General features: G+C 43.9%; 1 protein-coding gene across 4 annotated transcripts in view; it reads right to left on the reverse strand.

Annotated features, from left to right (window-relative positions):
- Positions 1–1,310: 1,310 nt before the first annotated feature.
- braf (B-Raf proto-oncogene, serine/threonine kinase) overlaps positions 1,311–27,981 on the reverse strand; it is a gene marked incomplete at its 5' end in the record, with an annotated part of 39,004 nt that continues 12,333 nt past the window's right edge. For 2 of the 4 annotated variants that reach the window (XM_080756889.1, XM_080756888.1), the window contains 17 exons: positions 1,311–7,145; positions 7,856–8,009; positions 9,614–9,748; positions 10,924–11,055; positions 11,572–11,690; positions 12,390–12,436; positions 13,007–13,183; positions 14,219–14,303; positions 15,549–15,666; positions 16,672–16,793; positions 18,415–18,534; positions 19,692–19,731; positions 20,895–21,060; positions 22,437–22,556; positions 22,951–23,099; positions 23,799–23,901; positions 24,910–25,013. In XM_080756889.1, coding sequence (XP_080613015.1) covers positions 7,123–7,145; positions 7,856–8,009; positions 9,614–9,748; positions 10,924–11,055; positions 11,572–11,690; positions 12,390–12,436; positions 13,007–13,183; positions 14,219–14,303; positions 15,549–15,666; positions 16,672–16,793; positions 18,415–18,534; positions 19,692–19,731; positions 20,895–21,060; positions 22,437–22,556; positions 22,951–23,099; positions 23,799–23,901; positions 24,910–25,013 — 1,914 coding nt within the window. In that variant the 3' untranslated portion in view covers positions 1,311–7,122. Of the gene's footprint in view, positions 7,146–7,851; positions 8,010–9,613; positions 9,749–10,923; positions 11,056–11,571; positions 11,691–12,389; positions 12,437–13,006; positions 13,184–14,218; positions 14,304–15,548; positions 15,667–16,671; positions 16,794–18,414; positions 18,535–19,691; positions 19,732–20,894; positions 21,061–22,436; positions 22,557–22,950; positions 23,100–23,798; positions 23,902–24,909; positions 25,014–27,981 lie in introns of all 4 variants that reach the window. The other 2 variants (XM_080756886.1, XM_080756887.1) reach the window with 2 other exon arrangements.

Below are 27,981 nucleotides of genomic sequence, written 5' to 3' on the forward strand. Positions count from 1 at the left end.
GGGCCAGGCAGGGGAGAGTAGGAAGAGGACGGGCCAGGCAGGGGGAGAGTAGGAAGGGGAGGGGCCAGGCAGGGGAGAGTAGGAAGAGGACGGGCCAGGCAGGGGGAGAGTAGGAAGGGGAGGGGCCAGGCAGGGGAGAGTAGGAAGAGGATGGGCCAGGCAGGGGGAGTGTAGGAAGGGGAGGGACCAGGCAGGGGGAGAGTAGGAAGGGGAGGGGCCAGGCAGGGGGAGAGTAGGAAGGGGAGGGGCCAGGCAGGGGAGAGTAGGAAGAGGACGGGCCAGGCAGGGGGAGAGTAGGAAGGGGAGGGGCCAGGCAGGGGAGAGTAGGAAGAGGACGGGCCAGGCAGGGGGAGAGTAGGAAGGGGAGGGGCCAGGCAGGGGGAGAGTAGGAAGGGGAGGGGCCAGGCAGGGGAGAGTAGGAAGGGGAGGGGCCAGGCAGGGGGAGAGTAGGAAGGGGAGGGGCCAGGCAGGGGGAGAGTAGGAAGGGGAGGGGCCAGGCAGGGGGAGAGTAGGAAATTGCGGATTGTTTAAAAAAAAAGAAAAAAACGATGGGTTATAGCCCATCGTTTTTTGATTTTTTTAGAAAAATTGTTTGTTGTTTGAGTGTTCCGGAGGAGTTGGGGAGGAATTGCGGAGTGTTGCGGAAAAATTGCGGCCTGTTTGGGAGGAATTGCGGAGTGTTGCGGAAAAATTGCGGCCTGTTTGGGAGGAATTGCGGAGTGTTGCGGAAAAATTGCGGCCTGTTGGGGAGGAATTGCGGAGTGTTGCGGAAAAATTGCGGCCTGTTTGGGAGGAATTGCGGAGTGTTGCGGAAAAATTGCGGCGTGTTGCGGAAAAATTGCGGAGTGTTGCGGAGGAGTTGCGGAGTGTTGCGGAGGATGAGAAACATTAGCATTTATCCTCGTTTTTCATCATTTTGGACCATGGGCATATAGCCCATATCGTACGGCATACTATAGGACGCCGTTTAACATCATTTTTGAGGATTTGAAAAAGAATAAAGGGTTATAGCTGTGGCTCAGGTGGTAGAGCAGGTCGTCCAATGATCCATGGGTCGGCAGTGTCCTTAGGCAAGACACTGAACCCTGCGCCATGCACTATTGGTGTCTGAATGTGGGAAGCTGGCGTTGACTGTTCGCCGCTTCACCATTGTAAGCGCTTTGAATAAGCACGTAGTCAGTGCATAAAAAAGCGTTATACAAATGCAATCCATTATTATTATTGTCATGGCAGACCACTGAACCGTATTTGTGCCATAAAATACCTTATTGAAAGAATAAAAACAAAAACAGACCTTCCTAGTTTTCATGCACTTCTTTAATATATCAGTTTTTCATATTCACAACAAATACATTAAGCGCTTTCTCCTTATAATACAGCCTTAAATATTATCTTTTTTTTTTACACACAGAAACATTTTGTATTTTCTCAGAAGTTCACCTATCAAAATGTATTTTTCTTTTAAATCTTTGTTTCTTCATTTTTAAACATGTGATATCTCATTTCAGTTGTAGTCTCCATGCCTCCTAGCAAACTGTATTTTCCTTTGTACAGCTATTTACACGGTGAAAAGTTATCTCCCAAAAAGTAGTTCCAATGATAGTTCTCAGTTGAAAGGGGTTGATAATGTCTAACCACTTAAACCCCTGTAGTCTTAAAAGGGATATTTCGCCCCCCAAAAGTACCTTTCTATCAATTACTCACCCCATGGTGACTTGAATTCATGGATAGATTTGATTTTTTGTCAATAATTTGCCAATAATTTGATGACCAGAGGCACAAAAAGTCTCATTTGTTCTCTCCATAGGGAACCACTGAGGCTAAAAAGAAAAACAAAAAAATACCCATGAATTCAAGTCTCCATGGGGTGAGAAATCAATTGGAAAAGAAAAAATCTCTTCGCCTAATTCCATAAGCTCACCCTCCATTGCAACACAAGCTTGTAGATCTGCAATCTTTTTGGCTAATGCCCCACCCAGAATGTGGACGCTGGGGTTCAAGTGGTTAATTGGTCATTCTCCATCGTACGTCATGATGCATTGCATTGTGAGTAGAGAGGGTGCAACAGCTCGTCAATTTAATCGATTATAAAAAAATAATAATCATAGAGCAATACTTCGGGCATGTCACTATATGTGGTAACGGTAAAACAAAAAAAAGTCTAAAATGTTCCAAATACAGTGAAAATAGCTGATCTACAAGCTCACAGCGCGGCGTGATGCAACGCATTGTGAGCATGTAGATCTGTAGTTTTTTTAATTATTCGATTAATTAAAAAAAAACTTTTGTTGATTATCCTACAACAATCGCGAAAAGAAAATAAGCAGCTCCAATTGCTTGTTAGATGGGTTATTTTCGGTGCGTGACTCCGTCACCAACCATGTATAAATCAGGCTTTAGGTGGTGGCAGGCAAATACGAGAAGTGTGGGAATGTTTTAAGGACAAAAAAAAAAAAAAAAAAATCACACACCCACACCAAAAAGCATAGAACGGTCTAACACAAACACAAATAAAGCCGGGTGTTTGAAAAGAGAGTGCAGACTAGGGTTGGGATCCTTTAGGATTTTAACGATTTCGGTTACTTATACGATTCCATCTTAACGATTCCTCAGCGGTTCCCGTTAACGATTCCTATTGATGCGATCCTCCCGTTTACCCAGTTTTTGAAAATCCCAAAACCTCTGGGTTACTTGAGGGGGTTCCAAAAGGGGACATTTGGTTCCATTTGTATAGTTATGGTGGTACTTGAGATTAAAAAGGAACCACTGGTATTATATCCACATACCAGCTCTGACAGTGTGATAAAACCAGTTACAGAAAAGGTTCCAAAAGTGATGGAACCGATTCCGTGTTCCCCAATGTTAGATCCGGTTTCACCGGTTCCAGATCCCAACCCTAGTGAAGACCCGAGACAACGTCCGTACAACGTAGTCCGTAGCTTCGACGGGGCAGTGCTCTGAAACACTTTTAGGTTTTCCCGAATAAAACCTCTTGTAACAGCATTCTCACAGAAAATAACATCTCTAAAAAGGAAAACTAAATACAGTATACTGTTTTTGAGTCATTGACCGTTTTAAATCCTCATTTCGTACGCTAGCGACAAAAAAAAAAGGACTGTTAAAGAGCGAGGACCTCGGTCAGGAGCAGAGGAGATAAGAAACCATATCACTTTACATGTTTCCCTCAACTTAGGGAAATCAATTTACATACATGTTCAAGGCAGCGTCAGGATAATACCTCCTGTGTCGTATTCTAGGACATAGGCCTACGTCTTTTGCTGAGCTCTTGGCGGAATCATGACTTTATTAAATGGTTCACGTACGCATATCACTTGTTAATTTTGTCCTGTTCTTTTTTACATTAAATGTAATCAGAGCATTCTTACAATGTGCAACAAGGGACCGCTATACAGTCCGATGGCATACCGTTTCTCAATGTCTGGTGGGGGGACGAACCAGGGACCGTCCAGGTGGACGCTTTCAGGTCGGTAATTGTGAGTGTACAAATGTACTTTATTTTGTTTGTTTTTAACACTGAGGATTTAGAGTGTAGATAAGGGTCCCAGAGATAAAAAATAATCACACCCGTGTGAAGTGAGTGGTACAACTCAGTGCTGGGGACCCCAGGGGGTCTACGGAAGTTCCAGACGCACAGGAACGCGGCCAGGGTGAACCGGCGAGCCGCCTCGTGTCCGAAACGGTTGAGAAATGACAGAGTTACCGTGTGGGGGTCGACGAAACATCCAGACCCCCAAGAACGTGCCCAGGGAGTTGGCCCGGTTCCGGCGAGCCGCCCCGTGTCCGCAATGGTTGAGAAATGACAGTTGCCATGTTTACCAACCAAACGCTAATTCGTGTTCGGACAGACACAGACCCAGCCAGGGACACACATAGCTGTCTATAGGAGTGGTTGCACCACTTAAAAATAAAGTTGGGGGTCTCCATATCAAACTGGGCGTCCTGAGGAGGAACACTGCATTAGGCCCCGAACCCCATTTCATAATTCCATTTGTTGCGTTTAAAATCTCTGGGATCCCCAATCTTCATCCTCTCTCAGAGGGCCCTATTTTGCGCATATTAATTAATTATCAGGTCTCATGAATTAACTTAAGTCCTGCAGCTGTGGCCAATGCCGTTTCACTATTTTGATTGGCCAAACAGCATTGACCACACCTCCAGGTCTTAAGTTAAGACATAAGACCCCGAGAGTCATAGATACAAACGACCACATGGAACCGGCAAAGGGTTGGTGGTACATTTTAGTTTGGTTATTTCTCCCCTTCAATATTACCAATTGGTATTGTATTTTATTTAGAATTGGAAATCCTTGTAAGGATGGAATGAGCAAAATGACACAAAACAGCGGAAAGATGTCAGAAAACTGACATCTAGTGGTGAGAAGAGGGTAATGAACTGGACTTCTGCTATCACCTGGCACCAAATGCAGCCAACAGCAGCAGGAGCATTCTATTCAGGCTTCACGCCAATGTGGGTTTGGTTACTCGAAATAAAGTGAACAATGTCAATCCCATGGTCTTACCGTTATCACTTAAAACACGTTGTTTGTATGTTTTAGAAACACTGTTAAGGCTGCAGGAGGCTTTCTAAAGAAATGAGTGAATGTGATCTTAGCCTACACCCTGCGCTACAATTGACAGTTCGGCTCTTTGCAAGATGAATCACAAGTTAGAATTTTAGATTTTGCGTAGGGGGTCATCAACTCCGTATGACACACAATTTAGTCCATAAAAAAGGCAAGTCGCTCGTTTGCCCCGATCCATCTCTACAAAGTGCAAGTACATGAGTCACAAAAGACCAAAACAAGCTTTAAAAAGAAAAGACTGATAGCTTAAAATAAAGCGCTTTTGAAAACAAAAACATCAAACAACAAAGAAATAATCAGTAAAATAAATTTCACATAAATAAGTCAATATCCGCAGGCCTGCCTGTCAACAGAACAAAAGGCAAAAAAAAGAAAAAAAACTACAACCCTTGAAACACACATTGGAATTAAAAAAAAAAAAAGTACAGGTATGGTGTATATTATAAAGGAACTATGTGACTAAAGGAGGATTTCTGACATTCAAGCCAGAAGGTCAAGGTCGTTTCAGCAGGTAGGTTGCAGCCTTTCAGTCAAGAAGGCGACAACGATCAACTTCTCCGCTTTAAGCTGAGTGCAATATTAAAGCCACAAGAAATAAAGAAAACAAAACTACACAACAATTAGACAACATGCACTTGGCGTTAGCAAGAGATGTGTGTGGAGGGGGTGGCCCAAAAGAAAAGAGAAAAATAGGGCCGGGCAATTAACCGAAAAGGATGTTTAGAACAACTAACAACCTAATCTTGCTCATGTAGGTTAATCGAATAATCCAGAAGCAGGTAATATTAATATATATCCTACTTCAATCATAGGACAATGGTGGCGTAGAAAAACTGTGAAAATAGCCCACAAAAAATCTCAAGCTCGGCTATTTTCTCTATTTAAAAGAAATAATATTAGTTAATTAATCTTAATCAAGGCCAACGTTTGAAATGACCGTGACACTGATTTGAAGTCATATTGCCCAGCCCTGAAGCAAAGAAAGACGTATCGCATTATCTGATATCATATGTTGTGAACCAACCCTGCTGGTATAGCCAAAATGACAGAAGCCACAAGTAAACGCTACTTACGGCAGAATGCAATGTAAACCCTGGGGGTTAGCAGCTGCTAAAAAAACATAAACACCTCGACAACTTCTGTAGAAGCTTCTCTCTGACCAGCGGGAGCGAGGAATCCCCTTCTTATTTGTAGCGTTGCATTTGTCCTCCCCCCAAAAACAGGAGGACCTGCATTTGGCAGGGAGGGTGGGAATGGACCGTTCTCTTCAAGTAGAGCAACAGGCCAGAAAAAGTCTTATTCCTAAAGATTATAACAATGGCATCTTTCTTCCATTTTCATATGAATGTGCTATTCAACATGGTAGTATGATTTGAGCGACAATCTCTCGCCGTGAATCAGACGGTCGCAGTCAAACCTTTTAAGTGTGGATTTCAGCAGAGGCAAGATAGAGAAGGCAAGATTACAGCACTGGAGGGTTTGGTCAGCTCTCTCATTCAGACAGAGAAAAAGCCCTCTCCTCAGAGCCGTACAGTCCTGTGCTGCATGAGGCTAATCCATTTAGAATGTTCACAGGACGGAATGCTCTACTCTCAACACCACGACAAACCAAACCTAAATCAGCTCAGTCCTCCTCTTCAAATTCAAACCGAGAAAGGCTAAAATAATAATAACAATAATAATAATTAGCATTCCCCCCAGTTATAAAAAAAATAAGGAAAATTGGAAATGAAAAAAAGAAAAGAAAGAAAAGTAAACAAATCAGTCTTTCAAGTCATCGTCCAACAGGGTGGACCCCTGGTGACCCCCCCAGCACACTGCAGGGCGTGGCCTGCTGCGCTGGCACAGGCCTTTCGTCTGATGCGGACAATCGGCGGGCGGGGAGGGGAGGGGAGGGGAGAGGGGGGGGGGGTTCAAAAGCCCTCGACGACACCACCGTCGGTCAAAGTGCGGTTCCAGTGGCCCCCGGCGGCCAACTGACCGTCCAACGTCCCTTTCCGCCCGGGGAGGTGTGCCGCGTGCCTGGCCTCCACCCCACCCCACTAAGGCTGGTCATCTTCTGACCCACTGACCTCCGTTTCACATCCTATTTTCCCTTAATTGATCCATCCATCCATGCACTGAGCTAGCATGGCGCAGTGCTCAGTCGATCCACGGAGTTCACAGTCTCCTCAAACTGGTTTGGTATGGATAATCTTAGTGTCTTTGTTTTGGTGTAACTTTATTATATGTGCCCCCCCCCCCTCCCCCTCCCATTGTGTTTCATTCAAGTTGTCTTGTTCTGATTCAATGGTAGTTTTGTGGCAGGTTTCAGTGGTTTGCCCACCAGAGAGCTCGGTCAAAACAAGGAACTTGCGTCTTTGATTGACTTTGATGTCGTGTTTGATTTTAGATTTTTTTTATATGTTTTTCTTTCTTCTTTTTTCGATAATGAATGAATCCACCGAAGGAGCACAAGACTTTTTGAGAAGTGACGAGGAATGAACTTGGTGGAATCTTGCAACACTCTTCTATTTTCCTTATTTAAACGCCGAAAATTCCCCTGCAAGGGAAATAAGAAGAGAAAGTAGAAGAGAGCCAGAGGCCCATCAGTCAGCAGTTTAACCACACGAGGCAACATTTCATTTAGAGTTTGAGCAATTCCACACAGCCCAGCCTGACTCAAGCAATCTAGAGGTAGATGTTAAAGTACCCTTGTGTTCAACCCCCTTATCCAATTCCCCATCTCTGACCTGACAATTTGCTCTGGTTAATACTGGAGACTAATTGGACCAGTATGTGTGTGTGTGTGTGTGTGTGTGTGTGTGCGCGCGCGCACGCATTACTACTGTTAAGGGGTCAGGATTAGAGCTGTGCAAATTTAAATCCAAGTTGCACGTAGCCGTCGTTCACCGACAACAGTAGATCTACATCTGCCATTTTCTGCTTTTGGGTTAGGGATAAAGCTGACAAAAGAAAAAAATGGCAGTCATAAAATCGGCATAGTAGTAGTAGTAGTAAGTATAGTAATACAAAAGCTGTGTGTGTGCTTGAATTACTATACTAGAATTTGAATTTGAGAATACGTTTCGCGGATACCCCTTAGTACCAGAGTAGACGGAGCGTTTCTAAAGACTTCCACTCTATAGGGGGGGGGGCGGTGGCTGGATGGGAACAGCAAGATTGGCAGTTCGAACCGGGGCTCGCCCAGAGTTAGTGTGGAAGTGTCCTTGAGCAAGACACACGTGTGTGCGTGCGTGCGTGCGTACCAACCATAGCCGCCGGCCTGTATGGGGGTTTTGGGTGAAGCGCAGGCGTACAGGCTAAAATCCTCCGTCTGGAATCCGGCCCGGTTCAACGACGGCTCCGATGCACTGCGGTGGATTTTGGGTAAAGAGCGAGCCAGCAGCTCAATAGACGCCAACAGCTAGTGGGAGAGAGAGAGAGAGAGAGAGAGAGACAAAAAAGAAAACAAACACACATACAGACATGGGTCAATGGTCATTGGTCAGAATCATCAGCATTGAACCTTTTCTCCGTAACCAATCATTTGAATCAGTGGTTCTGTGGAGGGACCAAAGATCACAGGAGGTATTTTACAAGCTCACACCGTTGTGAGCTTGTAGATCGGCTTAGATAGGGTTAGCATGTTTGAAAAACACAACATTACACAACATCCCCTAGGGTAGGTACCCTCACAAAAAACATGCAGTAATCCTGGTCTCTAAAACTGCCTGATGGAGGGGAAAGGAACTGGTTGAAATAGCGTGTTCCTTCCACGCGCTACGTCCAACCAGGGAAACTACAGGTGTAAAGAAGCGACTTGGACACTCATGCATAATTGTCACAGGGGTGAAAAATGGGTTACAAACTCGTGGGATAAACGAATTATTAAAAAACAAACAAAAAAACAAATACATTGTGTGTGTGAGCGTATCTCCAACCCATACCCCTCAACTCATTTTAAACAAAAAAGAATGGAAAAGTACTATGACCTACATCAAAGTTAGAAATAAATACAAGTAAATACAAGCAGTATTAAAAGCATGAGCAGGTTGTATATCTGCTCTGAAATCCGTATAGCGGTACTGCACAATGCGTGATCAGTAGTTCTCACACTCACACAGATTAGGAAAAAAAGTTAAAAAGCTAACAGCGCGACACGAAGTTAAGCGCTGCCTATATGACATGTAAAACATAAAACAGGGAAGTCATGTTTGAGGATCAGGTTTTCAATTTGTAGCAATCTGACACCCTCTGGTGGCCAAATGTGAAGTTCTCATTCACATCACACCTCACAGCTTTATTCTAAATCTCTTAAACCTGATCTATTCCTATTAAAATAAACCTGAGTTGCAAGTGTGTATACAGGGTGTTGTTGGAGCATGTCTTTATTGTTTTTTTGAGCATGTCTTTATTGTGATGTTATTCTTTTGTACCTTGGCTTGTACTTCTTTGCCTACTGCTGTGCCGTCTCTGGCACCTGAATTTCCCCTGGCGGGATCAATAAAGGTATCCATCAATCCAACTGTACACCACCCATTTAGGCCTGAGATCATATTCTAAAAATGTCTTCAACATCCTGACAGTTTGGAGGGGTGGGTGGGATTGTTTGTTTTTGTGTTCCTTGCTTTTGCTGTTACAGTATGTGTTGTTTTTATGTGTTTTCTTTAGTCATTCATGATGTTAACGTGTCTTATTGTGATTTTTTGTCTAAAAAACATTTGATAACCAAAAAAAAACATCCTGACAGTTTTCAGAAAAAGCTATGTTTCTATGTCAGTCGTTCTTCGATTTTTCAAAAATAGCAGACCTACAAGTTCGTAGCGCTCATAGCGCTCGGTGGCGTGCTATGAGCTTGCAGATCTGCTGTTTTTCAATAGCTAAAGCATAACATAATGCATGCGAAGAGCGAAAGCGTTGCGGATGTCAGCTGTTGCGTGGCCAATGGGAGGCATTGTTCAGCTGTTGTGTGGCCAATGGGAGGCATTGTTCAGCTGTTGTGTGGCCAATGGGAGGCATCGTTCTTACTTGAGGAAAGAGCGGTCTCTCCTCCCTTTTCTTCTTCAGACAGTCGGCTATCAGCCTCCTCATGGCCTTGGGAGTGTTGCTCCGGACCTTGCTCAGGTCCGGAGCAAGGTAACCTCTTCCCACCATGAAGATGATCTGCAAAGGCACAGAGAACGCAACGTTTTGACCCCACAAAGCACACATACACAACATGTGTCGAAGTCTACTTGAGAATGATTATTATACGATATTATTCTTAAAATAAAAACAATGTTGCTTCATCCTCGAGTGCCTGGATCTCCATTTTTCTTTTATTTTTTGCTGTTGAGCAGAAACTTTGTATCTCAATATTTAAACTTATTTTTTTCTTTAAATGATTGCCCTATACGTTGTCGTGCAACAGTGTCGCATAAAAAAAGAAAGACATCCAAAGTGGTTAATGGAGGTATTTCTTTGGTAAAATAATGTGTTAAATAACTATCTTCTGATAGTAATCATTGATATAGAGGGTATGCGCATGCTTAAAGTGAATGGCACATCGAGTGGCAAAGTGAGTTTAACATTGTTTAATGCAATCAGATAGGACTTTTCTGTTTGGATGCATGGGTTATCATGGCCAGAAAATACTTCTTTGCCAGTCAGTAGGCATTCCTGCATAACTTCCGGGTTTGATGATGATGTCACGTGCATACCCGCTATAGCGTTTGTCCAGTAACATGAGGCTCCATGTCTCTCCAGTTCTTTAGCAAACAGAATATGCATTTTCGGGTTGGGAATGGGATACCAATTTTATCCAATCAGGGGAGAGAGAGAGAGAGAGCTCATACAGGATACACATTAATTTAATACATAGACCCACAATGGAAACAAGTCCCCAGAACGTTTTTGTTATCCACTTAGCCGTAATGCCTGACTGTACCACATGCTGCTTACATTACTGACTAAAAAAGTATTCATTCAATCAATCAATCCATAACCAATGGCTGTGTACAATTGGCTGGCAATAATCATCATGGTTAATCCTCATGGTTATGTGTACATTGTAATACAGCTGTAATGAAACTGGTACTAGTGTTGATTTTGACAGCACATTTTGATTCAGTTTTAGTCATAGTCTTTTAAGTTTTGACTAAAATGATGTTTAGTTTTAGTCACATTTTTGTCATCTGAAATGTTTTAGTCGACTAAATATCCTAAGATTTTAGCCGGGCTAAATATACAGGTGATTTTGGCGAATAAAATGTATGATGATTAATTAAAACTAAGACTAAATATATTATTTCATCGTCATCAGTGGATCATTGAACGTAATCAACACTAGCTGCAGGTACCTGGTCTCTGTTGTTGATGTTTGAGTAGGGCAGTGTTCCTGACATCAGCTCGTACAAGACAACACCGAAGGCATAGACGTCAGACTGGAAGCTGTACGGGTTCTTGTCCTGCAGCCGGATTACCTCTGGGGCCTGCGCACGCACACGCACACGCACACGCACACACAGACAATTTAAAATACTCGTAATCGTAATTATTTGAGATATTCACAATTATGTTAGTGTAATTGTCATATTCATACATAGTCAAAAGATTGTGGGGAAAATAGCTGATCTACAATCTAGCGAATTTACTGTGTACTTTTCACTTCAGTGGAATTCTTGATCACATAAACAATAATATATATATAGTCTAGTTAGCAGGCATAGACTGCACTCTCCAGGGAACAGAGACGGACAACTTACTGCATCAACTTATTTATTAGCACGACACGTTTCGCCGTGAGCTTCGTCAGGTGCTACAGTAATAGCACTTGTAGTACTTGTTGTAAGCATGAAAGTTGTAGGATGAATGGATACAGTAAACAGCAGTAGGAGCTTTTCTTTGGTACAGGCCCAGGTACAGTATGGATATACGAAAAAAAAAAGAGAACCTCTTTTAATCCAGCACAGTGTGCAACCACACTGGTCTAACTATAGTGCACTCACCATCCACAGGATGGAGCCAGAGAGCTGTTCAAACTGGTGGGATCCGCTCCATCGGGACTTCACTGTGGCCAGGCCGAAGTCCCCGATCTTCACCGTCAGGTCCTCGTGGAGGAAAATATCTGGGAGGGGTGCAAGTCAAGGAAACCTCCTTCCCTTCCACTTAACAACTCATTTAGACCTGTGGACCATTCTACAAATGTCTTCTAAATCCTGACAGTTTTCTGAAAAACCTCATGTTTCTATATCAGTGGTTCTCAAACTATTTCATGTCAAGGACCCCCAGAATTATATGTATTTGGCCGCCGACCCCCATCTGAAAATATGTAGTTCCAGGGACCCCCCCCAGATGCAAAGATTTGAGTTAAAAAAATGTTCGCTAATAGGAACAAAAGGGGTTCCTGCCCAGAATGGGTTAAACCTTATACAGTTGACCGGAGTCACTCAAGGGTCCATACTTGGTCCACTATATATATATATTTTTTAATGTCTACACTATAGATACTTTCCCCACATGTTCTCCTAATGCCCATACAGCCCTACAAAGCCAAAGTGCAGTAACTACAGTTTTTGGACGCACTGACGTATTTGTGTATGCCAAAGTCTGGTCAAATTAGCAATCGTGATGTAGGCTGTAGGGGGATAAACAATTACCTCAAGAACATTATTTACAATTAGTGCCACTTACAGTATTTGCCGATATCTCATTTGGCTGACAAGTTTAAACACTTTTAAAGCCAATATCAGCCACTTTTTAGGCGGGATCCAGGGACCCCACTTTGAGAACCACTGCTCTGAAGCGAGTCGTTTGTAAAGGATACTGTTGCTCTTCAGATCTCTATGGATGATGGATTTGGCATGAAGGTAACTGGGGAGAAAAGAATGACAAAACGTTAGCAGAACAGCACTTGCATGACGTGATACAACCGTAGACCCACACTGACATCTAATGGAAGCGACCATGTTCAGCTAATTAAACTATAGACTGATAGATCATGACTATGTATGGAGCTTCTGTGGAAGACAAACGGTTACTGGGTTCAACTGTAATAAAATGTGGAGACAAAGCATCTTCTGATTTGAGAATCTTATTTCAAATCAGATTTTTTTTTTAAATTATGAATCAAATCTATAGCTTTGTCTTCATTTAACCACTCTGGACTTGGACCACTTTATTCCATTCACGCCGCATCTCAAAAAATTAGAAATAAATCAGCCAATCTAGAAGCTTGTAGATCGGCTACTTTTGGCCAATGTCCCCCCCGCCCAAATAATGTATACCTGGGCTTCAAGTGGTAAAGCTGCTGTTAAATCAAACAACCTTGGTGTTTGTGTGTGTGTGTGTGTGTGTGTGTGTGTGTGTGTGTGCGTGCATGTATGCATGCGCTTATGAGTACTTGCAGCCGTGCACGTGTGCATGAGTCGAGTGCCCACTCACTCCATGCCCTGTGCGGTCTGCCGGGCGATGTCTATGAGCTTGATCATCTCGAACTTGGTCTCGATGATGTGCAGGTGGTGGTAGAGGCTGGAGCCCTCACACCACTGGGTCACGATGGCCAGCTGAGGCTTGGTGGTGTAACCCATGAACAGGAGGATGTTCACATGGCGCGTTTTCCTGCCGCGGGACAGAGGGGGAAGGTTCCACTTAAAGTGTTTCTGTTGCCACAGAATTGTGAGCCCACTGCGTTTGAACTCCTCCTGACCAATAAAAAGCATCTGAAACACTTAAAAGGACCACTTCACCCCGTCGTCATATGATTTGCCATAACTAATTCTCTTTAAACGACGTAAGGCACCAGTTCTACTGACTCTCTGTGTCTCAGAGGAGGGCTGCTGTGGACAGTTCAAAAACAGTGACATCATCAGTAGGCAAGTTTGGGTATTTCAAACAAGATTTCAAACTGCAAAAACAATGGTTCCAACTTCCAATTCAGCATGCTAACTTACCCGTAAGATAATGTTTGTAATTTCTATTAGCTTGGAATATCCTACCGGCAGGCAGGCCTCTGAACTGTCCACGGCCCACCAGTGAGATGCAGAGGGAGTAGACGCTAGTGGTGCCATCTTATCAGAAGCATTAGTAAGGAGGACCAATTATATGAAGGTAAGGTTGAAGACAGGGCAAACCCTACTATACTTAGTTTACAGGGGTCCTTAAAACTGCCGCTGTGTTCTCACTTTTCAATCACAACAATGATTGAAAACGCTGTAGTGTGCATGACAGGTGGCTAGGGTGCGGTGACACGCTGCCAGATAGACCAATCACGCATGCATAGCACCACTCCCGCGCGGCTGCTTGTTTACGTTGGTTTTACATCGCATGTGGAGTGAGACCGGTCCGTCGCACGTTTCATTGTTTCCCTCCCGGTTTGCCCCGCTTACACGGAGACAAATTAACATTGATTTTACAATATAAATTGGCGGTCCCAGAGATGGAAATTCCATTAACCGTAATGCCTGTTGCATATCAAAGTGGGGGAATCACTGGCATATGTTTTCAAATGGGGGTCCGTGGGCTAGTACCGGTAATAGGTGTTATTTTGGGGGTCCTTGACATGAAAACATTTGGGAACCACTGCTCTAGAGAGACCGTCGTCGTCTACTCTAAACGGGGCCTAGGGTCCATGTGGTGAAGGATAATGACGGATACCTGAGGACTCCCACTTCATTCTTGAAAGCCTGAAGTTGCTGAGGCGTGGGAGCGGTGACATTCAACATCTTCACCGCCACATCACCTGCGTGAGAGCATGGAGACAGTCAGGACCACACTCTAGGATCAACTTTACTACACTCTATAGGATCAACTTTCACACAAGAGATGTGTGAATGGATTGAATAGAATTAGGGATGTTCCGATCACGTTTTTTTTCCTCCCGGTCCGATTCCGATCATTTGATTGTGAGACATGCCGATCCGATCTTTATATTTTTATATATAACACTTATGCCATATCACAATAGCAAATATTCTAATCTACGTCACTCTAGTCTAGTCTGTTGTGTTGCCTTTCAATTATTGAAAGGCAAAATGTGACTATACTTTTATCACGGTAGATTGACTGTCAGTGTTTCTATGAAATGCATGGAATCATAGCAAAAGAATGATGTATTGGTTAATTAGAGTGAATACAGCTTATAGAACTGAAGTCAAGTTAAAACTCTTAACCCATTCTGACCGGGAACCCGTTTTGGTGTCAGCATCATGTTATGCTTTAGCTATTGAAAAATAGCAGATCTACAAGCTCATAGCGCGCCACCGAGTGGCGCGCTACGAGCTTGTAGGTCTGCTATTTTTGAAAAATCGAAGAATGACTGACATTTTTAGAATTTGATCTCAGGTCAGAATGGGTTAATCAGACCCAGTGTGTGTCCAGTGAAAACCTCGTATGAATCTGATCTCAGGTCAGAATGGGTTAAAGAGCATCTCTCTCATGCCATCATGCATAGCGGGGGGTGCATTTCCTTTGTTTTCATCATATGTGTCATTCACGCCTCTGAGTGTGACTAGTCTTCGTTTGATGATCTCTGACTGGGACCAGAAGGAAAACAACTAGCATAAACACAACAGTTTTTTTTTACAAAATCTCACTGCTTATACATCTTTCTTTGAGATTTACATTAGACAATTAAAGATTAAAGATCTTTTCTCCCCGATTTAGATCTTTTGAAAATCATGTGATCGGAGGCGATTTCTGATCAGCCGATCCAACCGGGACAACCCTAAATAGAATGTTAATGTGCATACCGTCACCGTCGAGTGGAGACCTTGTACTGCATGCCCAAGTCAGGAAATGGAACCCAAAAAAAGCTTGTAGATCAGCTATTTTCACTACTTTTAGCTTGACATGTTTGTACGATTAAGTAGAGCATTATGTGGAGGAAAAAAAACGTCAAAAGTTGAAATATGTACAAGGTTTCTGCCCGACAGGCGACAATATTTCAGCATTTTTGTATTTATTGGGCATCTGAGGTGAGACGTACCGTGCCACTTTCCCTTGTAGACAGTTCCAAAGGAGCCAGAGCCTATCCTCTGGCCGAGTGTGATCTGACCCTCAGGAATCTCCCAGTCGTCACTCGAGTCTCTTCTCCCCAGGCTCTTCTGTTCAAGGGAAAAACCCAGCCAGCATAAATCCCATAATTATTTGACACACACACATACGGGTATTTCGGAATGTACACATGGTTACATTTTATGTGTTTTTTTTTGTCACAGCGCAACATAATGGTGATTGCAAGTTATTTGCAACAACCACCAATGCAGCGAAAAATGAAAACGGGACCGCCACATTTTCTGAACTCTCCGCAATTCTGGCAATAATCACATTCTTTGAGACACACAAAGAATCACGTGACGTTGATCTCCTTCCCCTATTGGCTCATAATGACACGTGTAGTCAGAAGAATACACCTCAGGACAACCAGCACTGACAATCTCGTGATTAAAAAAAACGCTCACAATCATATCACGGAGACTTAAATGTATCGTTAACAATGGTCCTTTGTCATACACTGGGATCAATTCACCTTTGCCGAGCTGCAGTTTCGGTACCGGTATTATTGCAATAATATTGTAAATAGCATACATATTTTGGTCACAATAATCATGACATGAGAGTTTCATATTACCGTCCCGTCCCTACTCAACAGTACAGACTTGCAGAGCTCACAATGCGCCACGTTTTTTGAAACGTCAAGCGGACCAATCACCGCTCACCATCTCATTGAAACGTCAAGCGGACCAATCACCGCTCACCATCTCATTGAAACGTCAAGCGGACCAATCACCGCGCACCATCTCATTGAAACGTCAAGCGGACCAATCACCGCGCACCATCTCATTGAAACGTCAAGCGGACCAATCACCGCTCACCATCTCATTGAAACGTCAAGCGGACCAATCACCGCTCACCATCTCATTGAAACGTCAAGCGGACCAATCACCGCTCACCATCTCATTGAAACGTCAAGCGGACCAATCACCGCTCACCATCTCATTGAAACGTCAAGCGGACCAATCACCGCTCACCATCTCATTGAAACGTCAAGCGGACCAATCACCGCTCACCATCTCATTGAAACGTCAAGCGGACCAATCACCGCTCACCATCTTATTGCGGTCCTCGGACGACGACGACGACTTGCGCTCCCTCTGCGGGCACGGCGACTTCTGGGGCTTCACGCTGGTCATCGACGCAGGAGGCGTGGCCGAAAGGCCCGGCGTGGACCCTGAGAGAGAGAGAGAGAGAGAGAGTAAACGGGTAAGATGGACAGGAAAGGGAGTTAAAAAAGATGGTGAGAGGAGTGAGGGAGTGAAAGATAGAGGGAAAACTTGGGTGTCAGGGTGGGTGTAGTGGGTGGGGGGCGTGTGGTGGTGTGGTCTGCTGTGTGTCTGTGGTGTGTTGTAGGGCTGCAACTATCCATTCATTTCTTGCTGTTCATTCTATATTGATTACTTTGTAATAGTTGTGTGCGCGTTTATTGTTTTTCCAATTTCTAGACCAACGAACCGTTAAAACACAAAAAGGTGCAAAAATAGTGAAAATAGCTAGCTAAATCTATACGGGCTCACAATGTGTTGCATCGCAACGCTTTGTGAGCTCGTAGATCAGCTATTTTCACTATAAAATATATATATATATTTTTTTGAATTATATTTAGTTGTTATTATCGACTAGTTTGATTAATGGTTGCACCCCTAGTGTGTTGTGAGGTGAGGTCATACACCACATGCAGTGAGGGAGAGGAAGTGTGGGATACTGTATGTGATGTGGCGGCACCTGCTTCGATCTGACGCTACGGTTCTGTTTTGTTTCATCGCAATATTCCAAAACCACCAAATCCATAAGATTTATATTCTGACCGGGATTCGAACCCGCGTCTCCCGAGGGCGAGGGCCGGCCACGAGCTAAGACGTAATGTCCCGCTTTGAGCTCCAGGCAACACCACTCGTCAACCAGTAGGCGTCCTACCCAATCACAGGAGTCCACCTCCAGCTACCACAGTTGTGTTAGTTATTATTGTAGTAACAGATTGTCTAAAATACGTTTTTGTTCAGTAAAGAAAAGGTGCCGGATTGCAGCTTTAAACCGATCAACAAACCGCGTGGGGCGCCATTTCAGCACACGGGCATAATTACCAGTGTAACCACCTTGAACTCAAACTGGGGTCTCCACCAAATTACTGCCAGATATTAGGCTTCTCAGGCAGGGCTAGCCAGTTTATCCTGAGCTTTGGACAGGCTACTCTACTATACTCTGTTACACAAATCTACCCAAAGGAACTCATCGAGAGAAACTTGTTATTTTACATCCACACTTGCATTTGACACTTGCATTGCGATTGCATTGTTTGTTATAATGACAAAAGTTTCATTAATGATAGATAGCTACTCTGAAGCCCTAATGCGTGAAAGCAGCGGCCTAATCAGTTTGGTCAGCGAGAAATGCAAAACGGACAAACTTGGGTATGTCTGGCGGAATCTGGGGTGGAGGGGCGGTTGAGGGTGGGTTGGGCGCTTGGGGGGTGGGGGTGTAGAGAGCGTGAGCGAGAGAGCGTGTGAGGTCAGAGTCAAAAAGAGCAAACACACAGGCAAATGTGACACAAAGAAAGGGCAGGCAGGTGATCAAGGCCGAAGTTGCGCGCCAGTGTTGCAAGCAGAAAAAAAAGAAGAAAAAAAAGGCAGATCTAAAAGGCTCGAAGGGTTGCGACGCAAGCTTTTAGATTTGCCGTTTTTGCATTTAAAATCAGGCTTTAGGGTGGTTGAGGTTAGGAGAGAAGGTGGGTGGGGGCGTAGAGGGGACACACCAACACACACCAACACACGGACACACACAGAGGGCCTAGCTACCTCGGAATACAGGCTCGGGCTCAAAATCAAAGACTATGTCATTGGGGTAGGAGTATAGGAGGGGACTTGAGGTCCGCGTTCGGTGCTTCCTCAAGCAGCGGGCGGGATGGGTCGGGGGGGCTGCAGGGGGGTAAGAGAGAGACAAGACACACAACCATCACCCTGAAGGCCCTGATGACGTCCAGCTGCTCCGCTGGGCCGACAACTCACTCCTCACTCACTCACTCCGTCAGGGGTTTCCCAAAGCAGGCGATACCCCCCCCCCCCCCCCCCAAACCAATATCTTGTCCCCAAACATTATGAATTAAACATCTGATCGGTATGTCCCTTCAACAGGGGGTCATTAATGTGTCCGTACTAGGCAAGACTTGTCAATGTCTGTGGCAAATCATTGAATAAAAAAATATTTAAACTTTTCATTACAATGTTATTTTGTTCCAGAAATGTGTGATGAAATTACTGACTGTACCGATAGGATCCAGTTATTAAATTAAATCTCAAACACGAAATAGACTGAATTGTATGCATGCCAGTACACATAGTGACTGGCTTGCCAGTTTTCATCGGAATAGGTAGGACACTGATTTAATTAATGCAGAAATACAATCATTTGTTAAATGTGTAGCACATTGGCATAACGTTTTACATTTAGGGTCTATGTGTTTCTGGTAACATTATTGACCACTCACTGTTAAAGTATGCAATCAATCAAACTAATTGTGTATGTCCAAATGCCCATCACAAGCTGGCATGGTGATGACCCCTGCCCTTCACTCATCTGAGTCGAAATAATAATATATGACAACACACACCCCTTTTGTCGATGACTTCACTTACAGCTGTTAGATGCTTTAGCAAAGCCGTATCAAAGGAAAGACGTCAAGGAAAAAATCAAGCTAATGAATGGGGCTTCAATTGACTGAAAATAGCAAATCTACAAGCTCACAATGCGTTGCTTCATGGCGTGTTGTGAGCTTGTACATCGGCTATTTTCAATGGTTTATAGGGGCTTAAAGTGGTTACTGACTTTGTTGTGCTACTTTTGCTGGGGACCCCCTGGAACCCCCTCAAGGACCCCTGGGGGTCCCCCGGACTGCACCCCACTTTGAGAACCACTGGGTTAGGAGAGATGGAAGCAGGATTAAACAAAAAAGAAAGAAACGGAACTAGCTGAACGTCGAGGGCCGTGGAGGACACAAAAATAAAGAGCAGACAGACAGGACGGTGGGACAACGCCATCGAGTGGGAAAATGGAGCCGTTTGGACGTCGTTCTTACCTCCGTCTGACCTCTGTAAACTTTGATCTCCAATCAAGTCCTGAAAACCAAACAGAGGGAGATTTAACTCATCTACTGACAGTCTCTCTACGGCAGTCTGCAGCCACTGCCAGTGTTTTTGAGCAATCTTAATCTTTCAAGACCCACGGAATATTCTGTTCTATGAGTGTCTAAACACCAAATACATCAAAAGAAAGAAGAGAGTCTCTACTTTCATCAGGGGAAAAAATGCGTTTAGAAATGTTCTGTTCTTTATTTAGTTATTGGCAGTTGAATATAGCTTTTTGTCCACCACAAACGCTGTTATGGGAACAGAAAGCAGAGAATTTTCAATTTTTGTAACATCTCTAATATACTAACGCAGAAAGGAAAAAAATCACCGGTCATGGGTGTCTGCCAGAAATATCCATCTATGGGCGACAGCCCTCCCCTACTTCCGTTTCACAGGAGCTGCCCGACGGCAACTGTGGGGGTGTGTTCGGGAATCCACACCGGGAATGTGCTCCGTTCTTTTTTTGTGTGCACTGGGCGGTGACGTCATAGAGCGCGCCGAGTGTGGCTCATTTACAAGCGACCAGTTAAAACAACACACCTTCCTGTAACATTGAAAGCTAATTAGCATGACATTAGCCTACCTGCTGTTGGTCTTCTACACGTTCATGTGTGTGTAATAATAAAGCTCAGAGGAGCAATTTATGAGCCGCAGTGCATAGATTTTTCGAACGACAACACAGAGTGTACTGAATGAACAAACGACAAGAGGGCACACCAGTGAGGTCAGTGCGGATTTCCAAACACACCCTGTGAGTTTTAAACGCTGGGCAAATAAACAATGTCAACATGTCTGTTAGGGTTCAGATGACATTTCCCTTTACCATACTGCTTTGGCGCACTCACCCCACCTTGTGGATAGGGGGAGGGCTGTCTTACTGAGACAACATGTAGTCCAGGAAGGAAGTGAGACCAGTGTCCGTGACATCACAGAGACTTTGAAATACTAACATATCTAAAAACACATATTACCCACATACAAACTCCCAGGAAAGTGTTTCTTGTCTCCCAAACATCATTAAAATAAGATCTGGTTGCAAAAGGGGTGAAGTGGCCCTTTAATGCAGAATACAAGTTCCAATCACGCAAAGATTGCGCCCAGGGGTCCCGGAAGCCCATGGTGAAGACCCACGACATGCATGGCAGACTCACATCAATGTTAACAGGCTCAATGGTGTTGATATGGACGTTGGGGGCCGAGGACGAGCGGTCCCGCTGGCCAAACTGGTTGCGGTGGTCCTCCTCGCCGCCACCGGGACGGAACCCCTGGGGGATGGGAATGGACTTGGACGGGGACACAGTGGCATGGCACAGGGACCTGTTGCGGGGGAGAGACAAGACGGCTCACGTTGGGAGAACGGCGTGAGGGCGGAAGAGACTCAAAATTGAAATACGCAGGATTCACACACCTTCAAAAAGCCCCCCCACCCACAAAACACCAACGTTATAGAGTGGCAAAGTTTGTACTCACAGAAGACGCAAATAAGATGGAAATAGGACATCTCTGTTAAAGTGGGTTTAAGGGATATTTTTGAGGGGCGCTAGACCCTCCAACGTCTGGCTTTCGGAAATTAGGTCATAATATGGCAGCCAAGTCTACATCTTTTAATGACGAAAAAACCAGCACCCCATGTGACGTCATGTGGTAGTCAAGTCTATGGACATGTACTTCTTCTGCTGCTGCTTCCCCTACAGTTACGCCCTTGCCTCCTATGGTTTTATTCGATAAGACGTCTGTAGACGTCTTTTGCAATTTGCACTTAAAGGGCTCCATTTTCGTCACCGCTAAACCCCTTATCCCTAAACTTCTTTGCCTTTTTGTTTACTATTTTGCAAAACATTTATAGTTAAAATGGCCAGTCTACAAGCTCACAAGGTCTCAATGTAGATTGGCTAGTTGAACTATTCAAAAATGTTTTGACCAGGATTACTGCATGTTTTTGTGAGGGTACCTACCCTAGGGGACATGGGAAGAACATGCAAACTCCACACAGAAAGGCCCTTTCGCCAACCCCGCCTCTGGTATGGGCACTGAACACGCCGCCAGTGCCCACAGTGTCCCCAGCGGGAATCGAACCCAGGACCTTCTAGCTGTGAAGCGACAGCACTACAGACTGTGCCACCGTGCCCCCAAAAGCTCTAAATTCTGAGTAATCATTGCTGTATAGAGTGTTTGTTCAGAAACAGGGGTCTCTCCAGCTCTTTAATAAATGTTCAGCTGGGTCATCAATTTCATCACATCAGGAACCAATTCATCAGCTTCCACGTTAGACCTTTATTGTACCAATTTAAATTTTGCCCTCTCATTTTTTGGTTTCATCACTTCCAATTTCACTTGTTTATCCTGTAACTGCGACTAACTCAACATCCAGGGACCCGATGCGTTTCCAATATTGCAGGTTTCTATGGACCGTTATTATGGGGCCCCGGCTGCAGATCAAGGGTGTGATTGCGGACCAGGCCTGACACTTTAATAAAATGGAATCGAATTGTTCAGATGAAATTGGTACCTTAACCGGTTATTCTGATACATACACAGAATACAGAGCTATTTTAACCAAACAAACGGATATACATCACTTACACACCCCTCAGATCAAATAATAGCATAATATAAGCTCAAATGACAACGCACGGGTGATTCTGTGATGGCTGCGACAGGCCTACTGCACTAGTGTGGCCAGGAGGACTCACCCAGAAGAATCGGACGGAGGCATCGAGGGGCAGACCTCGGACACGGGGGTGGTGCCTTCAGAGGACATCTCCTCCTGGGTGAGCGGGTGGTGCTCAAAGAACTTGGACACCAGCAACAAGCTGCAGCAGAGAAGACATTGACACAACGCTAAAGAACTTGGACACCAGCAACAAGTTGCTCGGTGACTAGGCGACAGATACGCTGCGTCGCTTTGTATCTTTTGTAGTTTCCCGTTGCGCCCGGCTCTACAAACTCACAGCGCATGCAACCAAGTGTAAAACCAGCCATTACAATTCCATCAAGGCCTTTTGGTCATCGACCAAAAATGATTACTCGACACTAGACCTAACACTAAAACATTTCAGATAACTAAAACGTGACTAAAACTAAATACATTTTGATTCAAAAGACCAGGACTAAACAAAATCTAAATTTGCTGTCAAAATCAACACCGTTTCTCTCAAACTGCGACGTCACGTGTATGTCCTATTGCATTGTGGGGGGGGGACGTACTCAAGCTGGTCGTAGTTGACACACATGAGGGGAACCTCGGTGCTGCAGCGCTGGTGGAACTTGTAGCCACACGTCTGGCAGCGGAAGCCCTGGAACAGAAGCTTCCGACAGAAGTCACAGAAGGCCAGGGTGAAGAAAGTCTTCCTCACCTACCGAAAATAAAACACAGAAAGACAGAGACACAGAGAGAGAGAGAGAGAGAGAGAGAGAGAGAGAGAGAGAGAGAGAGAGAGAGAGAGAGACTTTTTCAGTTCTGTAAGTCAAGGTAAAGTTTAATTATGAAGCGCCTTTCAAAACAAATGATGTACATACGAAACAATACATACATATTAAAACTATTAAAAGAAAAGGATTAAACAAAACATAAAATAAGCTTTTTGAAGGTATCGACTGACTGCGTTTTGTCTTAATGCGAGTGGAAGAACATTCTACAGAGTGGTGACTACGACTGCAAAGGCCTTTGGTTTGTTTTGTTTTTTCCTTTTTTGGGGACCGTGACAAGGCCTTTGTCCGAGGACCTAAGCAGTCTCACATTGTTCTTAGGGGACAATAATGCTAGTTACTGTAGATAGGAAGGGGCCAAACCACAAAGTGACCCCAATCTACATGGTCAAAAGCCAGTGTTAAAAAATCTGAGTGTAAAAATAAATGGTAGGCCTACCAAATGTTATATCATATTATACATTATAATAACAAGCTATTTTTGCCGGGGGGGGAGGGCACATGCTGAAGATATGCTGGGCTTCTACGGAATCCAAATGACTGAATTCAGTCGTGGCGAACAAGAGAAAGGAGGCAATATGTTTCATCGTCGTCGTTGTTTAATAGATGATAACCGCCATACTTACAAAGTTGTGTGTGGTCAGAGGAACGTTTTCCAACACTTCGACATGTAGCTCCTCTCCTGTAAGCCACGAGATGTCTGTGTCCCAGCCAATAGGCTTCTTATCTCTGAAACAGGAAGCAGAGGGTATTCGTTTTTTGGCCCGTTGCATTTTACCCCCCTCTCACCGCTTAGCCCGTAGGACTACATGCAGTGACACATATCGCCCTCCCCACCCGGCTTCCCTCCCCCTCACCACTCAGCCCGTAGGACTACATGCAGTGACAAATATCACCCTCCCCTCTCACCGACCAGCCCGTAGGACAACATGCAGTGACACATATCGCCCTCCCCGCCCACCCCCTCTCACCGCCCAGCCCAGGCAACTTTAACGCTGCGCCAACCAATCGCCCAGAATGTGGCATCATTAGGCAACATGAAGCCTAGTGTATCGTGTATTCTATATTTAGTTGACTAAAACTAGAATAAAACTAAAACTGGCCATGTCCTAATGTGCGATTTGTGAAACAGTGTGAAAGGAGTCCTTCACACTAGCACCGTTTCCTAAACAATTAACACAATATGCAAAGTAAGGATGTTTTAGTAACATTGTTCCTGCTGTTCTACATGCAGCCTACCAGGTGAATAAATCAGATGGCGGATTTGCTTTTATGAAAAACATCCGAGACCATTAAGGTTTTATGGAAGATGCTTCTGAACATGCTGCTATTTTGACCACTTCAAATCCTCAAAATCTTAAAAACACAAAAAAAAGAAGATCTACAAGCTCTCAATGCTTAGAGCATTGAGAGCTTATATATTTTTTTGCTGCGCAAAATATGCATATGATTGAAATCAGTCGTGGTAACAGGAGAACTTCAACCCATTCTGGACGGGAACCCGTTTTGGTGTTTTAACTAAGCATTATGTTATACTTTAGCTATTGAAAAATAGCAGATCTACAAGCTTGTAGGTCTGCTATTTTTGAAATATCGTGAAAATGTGGCACAAATCTTTGAATATATATTCTTTCAGAAGACTTTTTTATTTATTTCGACGTCAGGCCTAAATGGGTTCATGATGTGTTTTAAACGTGTATGTTCTATTGGTGTCGTGACTAATCCGAAGGGCCTTACCCGTCCTGTATCCTGTAGACGGCACAACATTCTGGGATGAGACCCCGCATCATTAGAGCTTTCTTCAGCGAGTCCCGTACAGTCATCCCACAGCGGGCGGGGACCTGGAACACAACAGAGGGTCACAGTCAGCCAAGTGACACATGGATTGAAAGCACATGGATTATTTTTAGGTCAAGTCCTAATATGCGATTTGTTAAAAAACAGTAAAGGAAAACATGCATACGGCCCAGTGCCACCCATCTGGCCCCTTAGCACCGTAATGATGTTTGGAGAGACAAGAAACACTTTCCTAGGGGGGTTTTTATGTGGGTAATATGTGTTTTTAGATATTTTAGTATTTCAAAGTGTCCATGATGTCATGGACACTGGGCTCACTTTCTTCCTGGACTACATGTTGTCTCGGTAAGACAGCCCTCCCCCTATCCACAAGGAGGAGCAGTGGACCAAAGTATTATGGGAATTGTAGTCCAGGAAGGACGTGAGCCCAGTGTCCATGACATCATGGATGGACACTTTGAAATACTACTAACACATATTACCCACATAAAAACCGCAGGAAAGTGTTTGTCTCCCCAAACACCATTAAAATAAGATCTGGTTGCAAAAGGGGTGAAGTGTCCCCCCTGTTAAGTTAAATGGGTGGGCCAGAGAAGGTTGAGAACCTGAACCAGTGCTTTGTTCATAACGTAGCATGGTCCACCGGCAGAGTAGTCTGAAAACAGGGAATATATCTGCCATAAGCCAGACTGATACGCAAACAGAAATTACATTTACACCTGAAAATGGTACCGCTTTGGGATGCTTTCGCTCAATCATCTTTCCATCAAATGGAGTATTTGCCCTACTAAAAAAGGTGAAAGAAAATGCCCTGGAGTGGCAATCAGTCCTCCTTGGAGGTCTTGGGTCTTATTTTATTACGATTACTTATTATAAGTAATCGTTGTTTTTTCCCTGTAAAGTCGCTTATATATATATATTGGTAGTTGCGGGTTGCACAAAAGTAGTTTATATAGAATCACACAATCACTTTAACCACTTTATCCATTTATACGTTGGCTATTCAAAAAGAACAGATGCAGGGCACATCACTTGCTGCCGGCGAGCTCACACATCTTCCATTTCTGAAAGTTAAATAAATAAATAAATGTTCCCTGGCTGGCACAGAACCTTTTCAGATGGGGGTCCACATCCACACAGCCAATAACAATAACAGTTTGGGGGTCCTTGACATGAAAAGGTTTGAGAACCACCACAGTGTTGTTTTTTGGCAGCAAATTTAGATTTTAGTCGTAGTCTCTTGAATAGTTTGTCACATTTTAGTGACCTGGAATGTTTTAGTCGACGAAAAATATCATAAGATTTTAGTCGTCTAAATCTAGTTGATTTAGTTGAATAAAATTAATTTTAGCGGGCCTTGATGCTGTCGTAATGACTGTTTTTTTTCACTTGCTGAAAACAGCTTATCCACAAGCTCACAACGCATCGCAGCGCGTTGTATTTTCTGCATGCAACTAATTGTAAAATGACTTGTACTGGATCTCTTGTCCACTAGTCCCTTCCTAACATTTTAGTCTAGTTTTTATGCGTTGACGAAATTGTCAATATATTTAGTCTTAGTTTTAGTCATCATAGCTTAGTTTTTATTTAGTTTTCCTCCGTTTTAGTCGACGAAATCAACACTGCTTGGCAGGCCTGCTTGTATGAAAAGCTTTCCGTCTGCAAGGCGACAGTGTCCCGCTGTGCAGCTAATCAAAGTAAAGGGGGTCACCTACATTCGCTCCCTCATTCCCCCTTGGTCTCACACTGCGCGCCAATCTGTTGGGAGAGTCAGACTCTTGGAACACAGACCTTTGTCAGAAATAGGCCCTTCTCCACACAGTTGTGGAAAAGTAACTACAATACATCTACTCAAGTACCCTTTTTGATGTACCGCTTACTTTGACCCCATTTATTTTACATTTGTACTCCACTGTGAGTTACTTTGTCGTTATAGATTATTACAATACATACATTCGACAGGTTAATGTTTTATACTATCTATCTATTCAGAAATAGACGATCTGCAAGCTCACAATACAGCTAGAATCCTCCATCGGCTATTTTCCAAAGATTTTGCCTTTTTTTATGTAGTACTTTTACTTTGGTACTGCAAGTAGGCTACTTATGTACGTGTTACTATATTACTTAGATATTTTGGGGGGATTTTCTGCCTTGGAGAGTATAGTGACAGTAAACACAGAGAGAGAGAGAGACGCAGCAAAGGGCTCGGGAATCGAACCTTCGACCCCCTGCCAGGCTACATTATAGAGCCTACATGTGGTATGTGCCATAACCACTATTGGGCTTACCACCGGAAGCACATTTTTACCCCAATACTTTAGTACAATACAGAAATACAGGCCTTTTTTTGCAAAAGTATTTCTAGTATAGAGTATTTCTATATTGTGTATTGCTACTTTGACTTAAGAAAAACATCCTCCCATGTACACACATGTCATACAAGGCTGGCATCCATGTGCCTCCATGATTAAAAAAATGATTTACATATATTTTTGGGGGTCCTTGACATGCGCCGTCCATACAAAAACACAATACAATACAGATAAAAGAAAGACAAAGTGTAGTGTGCCTGCACACAACACCATGCGTTGATGCCATGTGTGCATATGTGCAAGCACCCAACACTATACATCCATACAAAAACACAATACAATACAGGAACAGATCGACATGGTACAGGGGACAGAACAACGGAAAGTGAAGTGAGAAATGACACTGGTGGTAAATACTAAATAGTGCTGATAGTTAGTTACTCGTGATTACAGATTTGAGTTGTTTTTAGCCACCTTTTCAGGTTAAATTTGAAGGTCAGATAGTTGGAGGTCTCTCTTAATTCTGTAGGGAGACTGTTCCAGTGATGGGAGGCTCTAACAGAGAAGACTGTTTTACCAAACACACTACGTCTGATTGGCACTTTACAGTCCCCTCTGGTTCTGTTCTGCCACCACTGTCCGTTCGATCTATGAACTGTTTCAGTGGTGGGGGTGCAAGTCCATTTAAGATCTTAGA

The sequence above is a fragment of the Protomyctophum bolini genome, assembly GCF_963924005.1.
Source record: "Protomyctophum bolini genome assembly, chromosome: 23".
Classification (NCBI taxonomy): Eukaryota; Metazoa; Chordata; class Actinopteri; order Myctophiformes; family Myctophidae; genus Protomyctophum; species Protomyctophum bolini.